This window comes from Rhipicephalus microplus, chromosome 10 (genome assembly GCF_043290135.1).
Source record: "Rhipicephalus microplus isolate Deutch F79 chromosome 10, USDA_Rmic, whole genome shotgun sequence".
Taxonomy (NCBI): Eukaryota; Metazoa; Arthropoda; class Arachnida; order Ixodida; family Ixodidae; genus Rhipicephalus; species Rhipicephalus microplus.
In genome coordinates, this window is record NC_134709.1 from 66100544 (window position 1) to 66116455 (window position 15912).

General features: G+C 46.2%; 1 protein-coding gene across 1 annotated transcript in view; it reads left to right on the top strand.

The window, feature by feature from the left end:
* LOC142774289 (phospholipid-transporting ATPase ABCA3-like) overlaps positions 1 to 15912 on the top strand; it is a 73192-nt gene that overhangs the window by 13660 nt on the left and 43620 nt on the right. Inside the window, exons 4-8 of the mRNA XM_075874684.1 lie at positions 1862 to 1935; positions 2631 to 2780; positions 3572 to 3815; positions 8564 to 8758; positions 10335 to 10513. Of these exons, the coding sequence (XP_075730799.1) occupies positions 1862 to 1935; positions 2631 to 2780; positions 3572 to 3815; positions 8564 to 8758; positions 10335 to 10513 (842 nt within the window). The remainder of the gene's footprint in view (positions 1 to 1861; positions 1936 to 2630; positions 2781 to 3571; positions 3816 to 8563; positions 8759 to 10334; positions 10514 to 15912) is intronic.

The window sequence follows — 15912 nt, forward strand, 5'->3', positions numbered from 1 at the left end:
ATGTTGTCACAGATCACCATGCCTTATGCTGGTTAGCGTCCATGAAAGATCCTACTGGCCGCCTCGCTCGTTGGGCTTTACGCCTTCAGCAATACGATATCCGTGTTGTTTATCGCTCAGGACGCAGAATTTCAGACGCCGATGCACTATCCCGTTCTCCACTGCCTCCTGACCTTGCCTGCTCATCAACTGCCATTTGCGATTCGTCATCGTGTAGCATCCCTGACATGCCATCCGAACAGCGCAAGGATTCTTGGATCAATTCTTTGCTCGACGTCCTCTCTCACAGTTCATCAGAAACGACTTCACGCTCCCTCTCTCGTCAAGCAAGACACTTTGCTGTCCGTGAAGGCTTGTTGTATCACCGCAATTACGTGACGGACGGCCGTAGGTGGCTCCTTGTCATCCCTCGTCATTTGCGTTCGGACATCTGCGCTGCCTTTGACGATGACCCCCAGTGTGGCCACGCTGAAGTATTTAAGACTTACTCTCGCCTTCGTCTCAGATACTACTGGCGCGGCATGTATCGGCACGTTCGCCGGTACGTTCGGACGTGTCAACGACGCAAGACGTCTTCTTTCACGCTGGCACACAACCTTGCTCGTTGCAAAACAAACTATAGTAGTGGGCAAAACTGGCAAAAACACATTATTTAAAAATCAGCATCTGCATTTTTCATAACGCAGCTAATTCCATGTACGTGAAACCGAAAGTACCTGTAAGTTTCATGAAAAAAATCCGTAAACAGATGTTGAGTGCTTGAGCCAGTGGTTCGACAAGTGCACGTGTCTTCTTTAAGGCTAGAACCTTCTAGCCTTGAAACAAAAAGTTCACCTGTTGATCTCTCTTCTTTACTGCTTGAGCATTCTAGCCTTGAAAAAAAAGTCCACCTGTTGACCTGCAGGTCTTCTTTGCAGCCTTAGAAAAGACTGGTCAACTTATCAATCTGTGTGTTTGAGGACTAAAATCTGCTAGCTTTGAAAAAAAAAGTCCACTGATCGACTTGATAAACAATTAATTGACCAAGTTCGTATGAATCTGCCGTGTTAAGGAAGCGCAGAGCTTTTACACGAGAGCACGAGAGAAAGACACACGCGCTTATTTCCACTAAACGTTTATTGCGGTACGTCAATGTATATAGAAAGGAGTGAAAGAAGGACAAAAGTGAAAGGCAAAACAAAACACAAAAAACCCACGTGCCGTGCCATACATTACTCTCATTCATTATTTTCAACCACACCATCGAAAATAAAACCAAGTTTTCCTGCGTGAGCGGCATATATTCTGCGCTCACGCACTCTAAGTCATCACGGGTCGTTTATGCTGCCTCCACAATCAAACGAGCCGACAAATTTCTGTCACAATGTAGAATGCATGTGTTCTCAAAATAGGGCACAAAACTGCACTGAATAAAGCCGGTAGCCTTTTCTTGCGTCAAAGTATCAAAAGAAAGGCTATCGTTTTTAAAAGGTATCCAAAAAGCCTTCTATTGGTCAATGGAAGGCAAGCGAAGCAAGGCATGTACGTGCATGCCCTTTCTTTCGTTCGCCTTGCCCAAGCCTCCATCCCGTGTTTCTCGTTTATCCATGCCAAGCATTAGACCTTTATCCACGTGCTTAGCCCCGCAACACTTGAACACCTCTGAAGTTTGTAAGTCATGAAAACTTTCGTCTGTAAACTCTATTCGAGTGTCATCTCCGGTGCTTCTCTCTCTCTCTTGATCACTTTCTAAAATGTAATTTTTTTTAGGTGTTGAAATTGCATTGAGTATCATACTTCCAAGAGTCAAAACTCCAAGCCGCCCGTAAATTAGGTGCACCATTGCGTTTTTTAACAGTTTCTTTTTTGTTTTAACTTGCAGAAAGAGCCTACAAGATGCAGGTGGCGTTGAACAGTGCTTTCCTGAGACAGCGGGACAAGGAAGACATGGTGAATGTTAGTATTTCACCTGAAAGTGTGGGTTAATTATGAAAACGTGTGCTACATGCACCAACGCACTCAAACTGATGCAGATTTTTGAAGGAAAAAAAACGCTGCATTTAAATATACTTTAGTGCAGTTCATTCACGCAGCCTGAGCGTACTGCATGCGTTGTTAAAACGCATGGACGTCAACGGCGACTGTCGCTGTACCCTTGGCGGCAGTTTTCTTGCTAAGGTCCTGCGCTGATCAGCCCGAGGATGCGGGTATCAAGCCAGGTCATGGCGACCGTATGATTATTAGGGCGATAAACTAAAACGCACAAGTGAAAAGACTTATCCGCAATCCTTGAATGTTGATGTTAGGTAGTTGACATTCTACAGCTTTTCGCTAAGTATTGCCAGAAAATCTGTGCGGAATATTCGTAAAAAATATTTTAAGAAGTTTGTCCTGATCTTGGGATCGAAACCAGGGCCAAGATATTTTTCAGTGTGGTCTGTTTACCAAAGATATTCAAGAGCACCATTTGGATCTTTATTCTCCGAACGGATCGACGTCATTTTTTCCTTTCACACATGCGCTAACATTTAGGTGAATTCAAAAGAAGTCCTAGTGGTCAATATTATTCCTCAGTTTTCTGCTACGGCGTGCCTCGCATTCATTACATAATGCTGGTGCGTAAGAACCCTTGAATTTAATTTTCATTGCAGATCACGATGAGAAGCTTTCCTGTACCTGACTTCCCGGAAGACGTTCTGCGGTACCGGTACGGCTTCTTCTGGCTGGCGTCTACTACCTTCCTTTTCCCGATGTACAGGATCATCAGTCGCCTTTGCTTCGAGAACAACAGCGGCCTCAGGGTAAATATGCCTAAATCGTACATCTTGGCCCGTAGCAAGGAATTCTTTTTTCGGCGAGGAGAGGGGCACGTGTTCAAAGCCTTAAAAATCCTTATTTTTGTTATTTGTCCTTGGTTCCTTGGTAAAAAAAACCTTTCATGCGAATTTCGGAGAGGACCCAGGCCCACAGGGCAATACACTCCCCCATCCTCTCGCTAAGAGTCTGGTTACGTCGTTATGGCGACGGCCCAACGTCTCTCACACAGTGATGCCAAGAGAATTAAAGGGGTTATTACAATCAGTCGTATGTAAATGTGGAGAAAGAAGTGTACAAAAAGATAACTTGCCAACGGCAGGATTCGAACCTGCGACCTTCGAATAACGTATTCGATGCTCTACCACTGATTTACTTACGGTGGCGGTCATTCTTCCGTCCAATTTACAGCGTATGTGTGTAATAAACGTAGGAGCGACAGTCAGCGATGCCTACGGGGATTGCGGCGAGTGTGGAACTTTTTTTTGTTGGGGTCTGATGTGATCACGAGCTAACAGCTGATCAGCGGTCTTATTACGAGCTGAAGGTCCCTAAATTTACTTTCTTTCCTTCATCCATACGAGGGTATTGTTCTGGCAGTCTTGATGCCTTCAGGTAGTAATCGAGGAAATGTTGGTAAGCTTCCAAGGTCGTTGGTCAGCTGCTCTGGAAGCACGACGATGTGCCAACGCCATTGCATATACCGGAACGCTGTACAAGCTTACTCTTCTCACTGTTTGATGTCGTCACTTGCTCAACGTGTAAATGCGGCATGCAGGAGTACCAGCTGATGATGGGACTGGGCAACTGCTTCTACTGGACGGGCCATTTCGCGTGTGCCTGTTGCTTCTTCGTGGTGCACAGCGCCATCTGCGTCTATGGCGCCGTCGGATACAGGCATTTCGACACCGGCGCCCCCTACCTCGACCGCACGGACCCTTCGCTGCTGCTCGTCGCGTTGCTGCTGCACAGCGTATCGCAGATACTACTCGCCATGCTCGCTGCCTGCGTGTTGAACTTGGGTAGGTGGGAACGTATTTTTGTCCTTTGCTACACGCGACGTCCTGAGTGTTATGGATTATTTATCTACTAATCAACTAATTTAATATGTACGACATTACACTGTCCGACACTGAGCAGGTGGGAATGCATCGCAACAACATATATTAATAAAAAAGCGCTTAACAAAAAAACAGCAATAGCAGATTAAGAGAAACATAATAACAAGCAAAAAACAACAGCGTACTGGTACCGTACCAAGGAATATGCGGAATGCTGTTCCTCCTTGGTCCTCCCTTATTGGTCGTTTGAGCCTGCCAGTGAAACAAGCGACTGCCTGCGGCACAATGACCTCTTTTCGTTTGCTATACTTAAATACTTCAGGGCCTCCTGCATGCGCACAGCGTATCGTAGTGATATGGATCAAAAGTAATAGTATTCCGTATTTCATGTAGGGTGCCCCCAGAGTGCACTAATAGATCAAGGAAAAAAAAAACAGTGCAGTATGACATATATCAGGTGCACAGAAGCGGCATAACTGGCCTATGATATTTATTTATTTATTTATTTAAAAAGTCCTTACATAGGCATTTTTTGGATTACCCCCTTACCCAATGCCTATGGCATTGGGTAAGGGGGAATCTCAAAAAATTATCACACATAGTGAATACCTATTGTTATACAGCGTGAAATGAATAAAATTACCCACATAGCTTCGCAACCTAGTAAAATATTGGTTAATAATGAAAAAAGGAGCAAAAGAGTATACCAATACGTGTACAACTAAAACTAATTAGACAGAACATGAAAATATACATTTTTTAAACGCGCAGGCAATTCAAAATAAAAAAAATATGGTTTAAGGAGCAAATAGAGCCGTTTGGAATATTTCCTCTTTAATTGCACACTATTCAAAGTTTGCCTATAAGTACATACGCGTAATAGTCCAAACTATCCCGCTTTCCGGTTTCACTTTTGATTGACGAAGTTTCAAATCTATGTATAGTCACTGGCAGGATATGAGGTCGTTTTTAAACATAGTGCTTGTTTTTTTTTCAGAATACTTATTATCTCGACGCGTAAACGTGAGCATGTACATCGCTAGCGTCAACTGATTGCCCGTGGTTGAACCAGAGCAGACAGGCAGACAGACAGACATTTATCGTTAGAGGCCTTTTTTTTGCCGAGCAGAAATGCGGTATGGCGATGCTATGCACAAAAGCTCCGTTTCGAGACCAAGGAGGATTTAAAGAATTGATGGAGTCGAAATGATCACGCAGAAGTGAAGCCGATCCTTTGGCAAGAAGGCAGCTGTGGCGGCCATCTTACTGGAGGCATGATAAAGTATCACCATTAAAAACAAAGCGTTTCCCTTGCACGCCCAACGAATTTTATGTGGGAGCTTTTTCGGGTGCCCCAAGTGCGTCTTACAGTTACTGGTTTTACTTATAAAACCTCTAATTGGAGGCGAAATTCTTTGAATATTCAGTCATTCATACTGGTTTCTGTAGGTTATTTTGTCAAGAACAACTATCTTTAATTATAGAACCAACGTAGCATTTACACAAAGTATCAAAGCCACGTGATGTTTAAGTGGGCACTATCGGAAAAGGGCATGTTTCCGCCATCTTGGCAGTGGCAAAAGGTGGCTTCACTTCTGCTGGCAAGGCATTGCGGGAGCTTGCACTCCAGCAATTTTTCTTTAATCCTCCTTGTTCGAGACCCGGCCAAGACGGCCCATTTCAGCCCGATAATTTTAAGAGCTCGTTTCACAGAAATGTCGGGAATGGTGTCTGTGGATGCATCCTCCAAAAAGGCATTTGTAATGTTCCTCATATACTTAGAAATTTGGCGCAACCTCGACTCACGCAAACACTCACACAAGCACACACACTTACACCAGAGCAACACACACAACACGCAGCGCTCACTACCAACTGTTTATTGCTCCTATCCGACCTTCTTAAATACGTACATCGAAATGCGCAAAGGCACAAACTAACAGAACTGCGCCAGTAGAAAACCAACATGGCGTCACCACACCACTAGGAACAAGTAAAAAGTAAAAAAAGTAAAAAAAGTAAAAAAAGTAAAAAAGGGGGGGGGTTAACACGAAAAGGAGATATAATCGCTAAACCCTCGCATCAAGGAAAGATATTTCTTGTTGATGCAACACCAAGGATGGCTCGCTGACACATATATCTTTATTCTTTTCTATATAATATGCTTCTAACAGCAAACGTGCTGATAAATTTGAGCTTCTCCCAAGAATCCTTGTATCAGAAAATCGTGGTTCACACCCACATGCGGCAATATGCGACACAAGATGTGCGTACTTGTCCTCGTTTTTCTTAACCTTTAGCGCATGCTCCCTAAGCCGGTCATTGAGGCATCGCTCGGTAATGCCAATGTACACGTTACCGCAGGAAAAAGGAATGGAGTATACAACTCCCATGGAACATTTTACGAAGGCATTCTCATGTTTTTTCACGCAACCGCGTCTCTTGCCATTGCAAATACGCGGACATAACTTGGCGAGCTTTTCTGGCGCAGAAAAGACCACAGCCACACCATGCCTTGCAGCAACCTTCTTAATATTATGGGAGAGCTTGTGCACGTAAGGCACGACTTGAAGCTTGGAACCCGAAGGATCCCAAGTAGCTCTATCCCTTTGTGTTCCACGTTTCATCTTCTGCAGTAGTGACTCGGTGACCGCGTTTAGGACCGACGAAGGGAAGCCCGCCGCCGTCAATCGGCTGATCTGTTCATAAAAACTAGTACGCATGTGGTGTGGACACGACTTAATCAACGAGGATTCTAGACAAAGCGAAGCAATACCTCTTTTAACTAATTTTGAGTGCGCAGAATCATACGGCAACAGCCCCTTCTTCACTCTAGGCCGGTAGACCCAACAAAAGTGTTCACTACCCCACAGTAGCTTGAGGTCTAAAAACTGGAGACAAGTCTCTGTGGGTACCTCGGTAGTGAACCTAAGTCCGCGTCCATGATCTTTAAAAACACTAAGCACATGTTCACAATAAGAACGCTGCACTTCATATGATACCTCATCCGCACGCACACTCACTGAAGTACAGGCGTCTACTTGAAAATCTAAAAAGTAATTAGGGGGTGTATATGGCCCCCGCTTGTCTAAAAGAATTAAAAAATCGTCAACATATCTAAAAATCTTCAAAACCTTATTCCCCCTTAAAAATTTATCCAACGTCCTATCTACATCTGCTAAAAAAATATCAGTAAGAACAGGGGCGACACAAGAACCTATACAGATGCCTTGTCGTTGTAGATAGGGCTTGTCGTTAAACGTAATAAAAGTGACGTTAAGATAAAATTCTAAAAGTGCTAAAAAGTTTTCAACGGATACGCCCGCATTATTCATAAAAGAAACGTCACCATTATCTTCTATGCACTGTCGGACCGAAGTCAAAAGCTTATCATGAGGTACCGAATAAAACAGGTCTTCAACATCTACTGAGAAAGCAAAGGAAATCTGCTGGTTATTCCGTATGAAATCTGCGACATCACTAGAGCTTTTAGTGCGAAACGGGTCACTAACACTGAGTGGCTTTAGTTTGCTTAACAGGAATTTGCTAACGTTGCCCTGCCATGAACCATTTTCACTAACAATGGTTCTGAAGGGAATGCCCACTTTGTGGGTTTTAGCGGAAAAAAAAAGACGTTCAAGTTAGTGCTTTTGCTACTAGCTAAGGTTCCAGCCAGCGTAGGAAGTCCTACTTCCCTACAGAACGCGGTGAATTTAGATTTAACGCGTACAGCACTTTTTTTAACAGGTAAAAAGTTCTTGTCACCGCGCGGTCACCGAGTCACTACTGCAGAAGATGAAACGTGGAACACAAAGGGATAGAGCTACTTGGGATCCTTCGGGTTCCAAGCTTCAAGTCGTGCCTTACGTGCACAAGCTCTCCCATAATATTAAGAAGGTTGCTGCAAGGCATGGTGTGGCTGTGGTCTTTTCTGCGCCAGAAAAGCTCGCCAAGTTATGTCCGCGTATTTGCAATGGCAAGAGACGCGGTTGCGTGAAAAAACTTGAGAATGCCTTCGTAAAATGTTCCATGGGAGTTGTATACTCCATTCCTTTTTCCTGCGGTAACGTGTACATTGGCATTACCGAGCGATGCCTCAATGACCGGCTTAGGGAGCATGCGCTAAAGGTTAAGAAAAACGAGGACAAGTACGCACATCTTGTGTCGCATATTGCCGCATGTGGGTGTGAACCACGATTTTCTGATACAAGGATTCTTGGGAGAAGCTCAAATTTATCAGCACGTTTGCTGTTAGAAGCATATTATATAGAAAAGAATAAAGATATATGTGTCAGCGAGCCATCCTTGGTGTTGCATCAACAAGAAATATCTTTCCTTGATGCGAGGGTTTAGCGATTATATCTCCTTTTCGTGTTAACCCCCCCCTTTTTTACTTTTTTTACTTTTTTTACTTTTTTTACTTTTTACTTGTTCCTAGTGGTGTGGTGACGCCATGTTGGTTTTCTACTGGCGCAGTTCTGTTAGTTTGTGCCTTTGCGCATTTCGATGTACGTATTTAAGAAGGTCGGATAGGAGCAATAAACAGTTGGTAGTGAGCGCTGCGTGTTGTGTGTGTTGCTCTGGTGTAAGTGTGTGTGCTTGTGTGAGTGTTTGCGTGAGTCGAGGTTGCGCCAAATTTCTAAGTATATGATGTATAACCAACTAGCCCAACAACAAGTTTTATTAAATGTAATGTTCCTCCCCGGCAGTTGTTGCGGCGACACTGTCCATCGTGTTGGTGTCCGTGGCGCTGCCGTACTGGGTTCTTGAAAGCACGGGAAGCCTGGGGACGCTGGCCCAGTTCGTGTTCGGAGACCGCGTCTGTATGTTGCTCTCCTCCGCGCTGCCCACGGTGGCCGCCTTCAACGTGCTCACCATACTGGCCATACAGAACGATTTTGACGGTACGTGGAGGCGTTCACTGCACTTGGGCAAAAATGCTTGAGGCTCGCGTACTTAGCTTTGGGTTCGCATGAAAGAACCCCGGGTGGCCGAAATTTCCGTAGTACTCCACGTCGGCGTCCCTGATAACTATTTCCTCATGCTCGGACATTAAACCCCGACAATTTTTAGACCACCTAAAGTTTTACACTACTAAAGGCCACGTCGGAATACTTCGTTTTTTGCCTACGAATATAAGCGGGCTTCTGGTGGCTCTTGGAAACGAACCCAGACCATCACGAATCGAAGATGAATGCTCTGCCATCTGACCGCAGACATGGGGGGGGGATAATTGACATTATTAAGCTAATCAAGTATAAATTACTGGATTCCGAAAGCAGCAAACACTCGAGGCGGATACAGAAAATTGGGTAGGCAGATGAAGTTAAAGAAGTTTGCAGGTATAATGTAGCAGAAGACAGCACAGGACCGGGTTGATTGGTAGAACATGGGAGAGGTCATTTTCCGTACAGTGACAGTACTTAGGCTGATAATGATGATGTGGTGATGGAAGTGTGATGGAGGGGCTTATGAAAATATGCGATTGAAGGGTGGCAGGTTAAAGAATGACAAGCGAGGAAGGAAGTGGTTTTTAGAATAGAAAATGGAAAGTGCACCCCACAACTGTGTGCGCCTCAGCGCGACACCTCAGCAGTCGTTCACAGGAGAGGAGGATGGCGGCTGGTAATAGCGAAGAGTGGAGAGAGGAAAGGAGAAGGAGAGAGCGAGAGACGCGGCAGAAAAAAAGGAAAGAGGTGGGGCCCCCGGATAATCTACCAAAATCACGCTGGGCAAACTCTTTAAATTAGCTAATGCAGTCCGCTCCGTCAAAAAGTTCAGCAGCACAGAGAGAGCACAGTTGATGCGGTTGCGGCGGCTGTTCGGGAACAGGAGGTGCTCAGATGATGTCCGAGGCAGGCCGGGAACTCCATACACTGCGAGCGCCACTTGCCCACGTCACCAGCCGGGCAATAAAGCAAGAGGTGCCCTCGTCCTGGCAGGCTTTGAGTTATCATCCAGTAGGCTTATCGTTGACCTGCAACTTATTGCAAAGATAACTTGCCACGACACATCCTGTGGCAAAAAGTATTCCACACTCGTCTCATTGGTCGCGACTGCACCGGGTAGTACTCCCCTGCATTGCGCGAACAGAAGCACCCGACGAATTGGGCGGGAAGCGCTTTACGTTGTAAATAAATGAGTAGAGCATTGAACACGTAAATCAATGGATTTTGGGTTCGGATCCCACTAAGAGAAAAAGCGTTTTTTTTCGTCCACCATCATTCATTTCTCTTGAAACCACTGCTGCTAAGGACAAGAGTTATGACCCCAGTTGTTTTTAGCCTGTTTGTTGGAATAAGTTGGCTGTGTCTAACGAAGAAACAAGCCCACAATAAAAAATGCAGGCTTCGTTTATGCGAAACCGTCATTTCAGTACACCACACTTCTCTTCTTAAAGCCCTGGTGATTAGCAGCACGCACGACTTCATCACCTGACTCGAGGTGCCCCGCATTCAACGACGATGGTTGTGCGCGCAGGTGGCGCTGCATGGCAAAAAGTCCATTACGTGACCTTGGGCATCGTTCCTGCCACTGTGCTCGAAGTGTGGGTTGTCAGCATCCTGACGATGGCCGTCATGGTACTGCTCATTGGCTACTGCTCCAACGTGCTGCCTTGGAACACTGCGCTTCCACTGCATCCGCTCTTCTTCTTCAAGGTAAGCACTATACGGGCTGGCCATTTTCGTCACAGTGCTTAGACACGGAGACGTCGCTTGCGTTTCACCCATTTCACCAAGTATGAACCGAGGGCGCAATGCAGGGTCGGTTGAATTTCGCCTGAGTTTCGCGAAACTCGGGATATTCCCAAGCTCTGGAGACACCCCCTTCTGAACGAGTCAACAAGTACGAAAAAGTGAAATCCACTTCTCAGCGCACTGCGTTTCATTGGTTACGATGAAACCAGTCATCGCGTCGAGGATGGTCGACTAAGTTGGGCAGTGTTTTCAAACCCGAGGCATCTTCTTTCCCTTCTTTCTCGTTCCACTGAGTGCAGAATTGCATCCTTGTTTAGTTTTTAAAAACTATAGCCTTTCTTGGAAGACCTTCGACGCAAAAAATTTGGTCTGTCTGTCTGTCTGTCTGTCTGTCTGTCTGTCTGTCTGTCTGTCTGTCTGTCTGTACTTTTGTCTGTTTTTCCGCCTTTAACAATGCTACCCTAAACGGCACCAAACGTTACTCCGCACGGTCGACCCTATCCGCAGCGTCCACGAATATTGCTCAAGATTTAGCGCTCATACTTGTGCAATTGTGAATGAAAACACTTGCCCCGTATCTGTATGTTAATCTTCAAATGTAGTCGAAAGACGATAGTCTTGCGTGTGGAGAGAGTGAACAAAACATTTATTTGATGTTCTGCGCAAGAATTCGGAGAATGGTATTCTACAGGCGAAACATTAGAGTGCCTCGAGCGTGCAGCGGAGGCGAATGTGCGCATGAAGCCACGTCAAACGTGAGACATGAGCGCCACCTGGAAGTTTTCTAGGAAAAAGAAGCGCGCTTCTCTGAGACGGGCGTGTGCGCCCGTCTCACAGCCACGCGCTTCCACGCGTTACAGCAACTAGGAGGGTGCAAGAAATTTTAGGAAGAGCTTTTGGGCAGTTTTTATCGTAGACTTTTAGAATCGGAAAGGTAAAGGCTGCCAGAAACCGCCAATATGATTTTGGAAAAATATTTTTTTTACCATTTTCGCGATGCGAGGAACGCACCACCCATTAAATGCAAAGTCTCATTAGGCTTGCAAGGTAAAGCACCGACAACATCATTTATAACACTGGAAAGCGTAAGCAGGAATTTTTTCTGGCTATGGGCCTGATACTGAGAAATAGGATGGGACATAGGATGGCATTACATGAGTTTTGCCATCAAGCATACAATGGCAGCATTACAACAAATCAATACAGAATACCATCTGCTATTAAAGTGCGGGAAGAGCTAAAGAAGAATGCAATGATATATCACGAAGAAGTTACAAATCAATACGTCGTTTCAGTGGGTGGTTGATTAAGGGAGGACGCTTTATACGGGCACCGTATAACTATAGGTTTTGGTTTTCAGGTGGGAGGCCGGGAGTTGCAACATGCGCATAATTCTACTTGTTATACCTAAAATGCCTCCGAAGAGCCGTCTCAGTCAATATCTGCACCATACATAAAAGCAAGCCAGGGTTGAGATGTATATTATGTTTAACGCTGCAGCCATATTATATCGACGACCCGCACATGATGCCGTCATGCCCTTACTCCGCTAGCCTCACCAAGCGTCGTTGTCCTTTTGGACAACGGGTATGTTCACGCCAGCCACCGCAGAAACGTCGTAAACATATTATACGCCAAAGAGCACTAATACTGCGTCCTCGTAGCCCGCCTTGCCAGTTTTGCGGGACTTAAGTGCCATTCGAGTTCTGAACCGACTGCGAGCCGCCTCCTCTTCGGAGATTGAATTTCCAACCTGGGCGGTTCTCAACGCGGTCGACACGCCGTAGTTGTTCGGGCCTCAATGTGGCGGGCAATGGAATACAATTAAATTCGGCGGTCTCCCGCAACCGAGGAAGTCGTACGACGTTCACCTGTGTCGCGGCTGGGTTTTGTGTAATATTAGGGTCATTTATATCTTTGGAACATGATGTAGTTAAATGGCACCAAGGAGGTTTAAAAAAATTGTTGGAGTGGAAATTATCACCCACGAGTCAAGCCGTACCCATTGAAAGGTGGCCATCTTACTAGGGGTATGATAAGCTGTTGAGATTCGGCAATTAAGAAGGAGTGTTTTCCTCGCACGGCCAGTGAGCCCCACCGTTGTGGTCTAGTGGCTAAGGTACTCGGCTGCTGACCCGCAGGTCGCGGGATCGAATCCCGGCTGCGACGGCTGCATTTCCGATGGAGGCGGAAATGTTGTAGGCCCGTGTGCTCAGATTTGGGCACACGTTAAAGAACCTCAGGTGGTCGAGATATCCGGAGCCCTCCACTACGACGTCTCTCAAAATCACGGTGGTTCGTGGTTTTGTTTAGAAAAAAATTATTTAGAGCATGTACAGAACACAAAGGCGTCATACCATTCCAGTAAGAGGGCACATACACTTCGGCACATCTATGTTTCACGACTAACATCACTACGTTACAGTGAAGACATTTGATCGCATATACATGACAATGTTGGCATATATGTACACAAGAACTCAATGCGATATCATGATACAATGGTATAACGATACAATAGATGCAATGAAACACAACATGTAACAAATATAACACCAAATCGGTCGAAAAAATAGTTGCATCCTTTCATCTTCAACCTTGACGAAAGGGCACGACCAATGCAGCAGAAACTCCTGCTCCCCGAGGAAGAAAAGCTCCTCGGAGAGGAACGCGAGTATTTCTCGTAGCATTCTCCCCCGCATCGGCCACAAAGCACGCCGGCGGCAATTGGCAGCTACGGCCTCACATCCGTTTCTCCAAAGGCTGAAGAGCCCCACAACTATTAAAAGAGCAGAGAAGTGGCCGTGCGGAAATTGGCCGTTGGACACGAACGTTCGCACACCCTGTCCCTGAAAACCAACATGAACCGCACGCCAAAAAAGGCTGGAGACCACACATTCAATCGTCGCGTGCTGATTGGTTTCCACCATGACGCAGTTGTGGCAAGTGGAAGTGCGAACCACCTGCCACCGCTGCATCTGATATCGCGTGGGTAGAAAACCCCAGCCTAACCGCCAGACAAAGTCTCTGAGATGCCCTGGCAACACTGCTGCAGTTATTGGTTTCCAAGCGTGGTTGATTATAGATTGACGATGCTGGGGCATCAAGGGCTGTAGAAGGGCGGCCAGCGTGTACACCACTTCAGAATCGGTCACCTCTATCTCTGGGCACGTAGCTTCCAAACTTCGGTGAAATGCCAGAAAGGCTCGATACAAAGATGGTAATTCAGTTTATTGGGGAGCTTGCTAAATTTGGCTAGCTGGCAGGAAGACACGTAGTGATGGCCCCTGATGGTAGCGAGCCAGTGTCTGAGCGGGCGTGCCATCATTGCTTAGTATTCGCAATAGAGTGCGGAGGCACAGTGTAGAAGCCGTGACGGAAACGTCGGGGAATGCAAAACCGCTTTGATCTCGCGATTGAGCTAACACCGGACGAGATAACAATTTTGTGCCACCAGACCAAAAAATTGAACTGATGCAGCTCTGCACTTTCCTGCAGACGTGGAGTGGTGTTTACCAGAATGGCAAAGGTACCGAAATTTTCCGAGGTACACCATGTGATTTAAGTATCGGCGTTCCAAGAGGGGGAATTCGAAGTGCCTGGCTGCTTTGCTATCACTTTGAAGAGATTGTACAACGAATGACCAGATGCTATCCTGTGCACCAAATGCAGTTGACGTAACTCCGAGTATTGCAATGTTAGGAGGCCACTGTAAAGGTGACGTGATGTTGATACGACCACTGGGCTTGCCAATGAAAAAATACTGGCTTTTAGAAAAGTTTAACGTTGCACCGGAGATAATGCCGAAATGATGCAAAGTATCAAGGGCATGCTGCAGCGACTGTTCATTAGGTACATATAAAGTAATGTCATCTGCATATGCAGTGACTTCTACTGAGTGTTACTGGGTAGGGGTAAGCCTCTAATCTGCGGGTGACGTTCAACGGCCTCTAAGAAGGGTTCTATTGCAAGGATAAATAACAATAGGGAGAGGGGACACTTTTGACGGACCCCACGCATGACTTTAAATGGGTGAATCTCACGGGAATCTACGTAAAGATTACTTTCCGAATTAGTGTACATCGCGTGGATGAGGTCAATGAACTTATCCGGGAATCCGAATGCGTGTAAAATACTTAGTATGTAGCCATGTTCTATGAAGTCAAGAGTTTTCTCCTGATCTAAGGAAACCAATAGACCTTCCGAACATCGGCTAGTGGTGTATTGAATGATGGCACACGCATTAACCACGTATGGGTGTGTATTTGTCGGCCCGAAACAGAGAAACCAGGTGGGGAGTGATCAATGTTGCAAGAGATGGACTGATTCCGCGCACCAAAATGTGTGACAAGAGCTTGTAATCTACATTGAGCACGGTAATAGGGCGCCAATCTTCTGATCACGTGGACATTGGGTCTTTCTTGGGAACTAGTGTTATACGGCCTTTGTGGGAAGAAGTTGGAAGGGTAATATTTCGGAAACACTTGCGTATGACGCGTGACATAATAGAAGCAATGATAGGCCAGAACTGTACATAAAACTCTGCAGGGAGTCCATCAGGCCCTGGGGCCGAACCCTTTTTTATTGCGTCTAATGCCGCCCTTTATTTTGTCATCGGACGGCAGGGATAGCAGAACGTCATGAGACATGTTGGAATCATCTGGTAAGTCTTTTTGCAGTGGATGCGAAGAAACGGATCCTGGGTAACTGACACTATACCAACAGATTGAGCCATTGACTGAAAGTGTTGAGTGAATGCCTGAAAGTCGCGCGTACCCGCAGCAGCTGGCGCGGTAAGTTTAGCGAGTGGGCAGGCGAGCCAGGTGGACGAAGCAGAGCTCTGCGTTCATACCATAGCACCTCAGGGTGCGCACACGGTGCACTTCTACAGCGCCAAGCTGCAGCCGAGAGCGAAGAAGCGCGCATAGTACGTTGGTACCGTTCGACGAGCTCCTCTTGCCATTCCCGCATTACGGGGGAAGGGCTGGGATCACGGCGGACATTGCGTATTTTTTGGATTAACAATGACGCAGCCTTCGACATACAGGTGCGAAGTCCCCTGTCCGACGCACTGCAATGATGGCGCCACTGTTCTTTGAGGTGATCCCAATCAGCTATATCCGCCCCAATGAGCGATGCGCGTAACGCTCGAAACAATTTATCCGTAGACTGAGAGTCCTGGAGGACGCGGCAATCGAGACGCCATGATCTGTGAATCGCTGGCGTCCCCGCTGGCAGGTGGAAAGAGAGCATAACCAGTTGATAGTCACTAATGTACACTGGTGTCGGTGGCAATGACATTACCCTGGTGTCGTGAACGTAGGTAATGAGACCGGGGGATGCGTACACGCGATCATTCT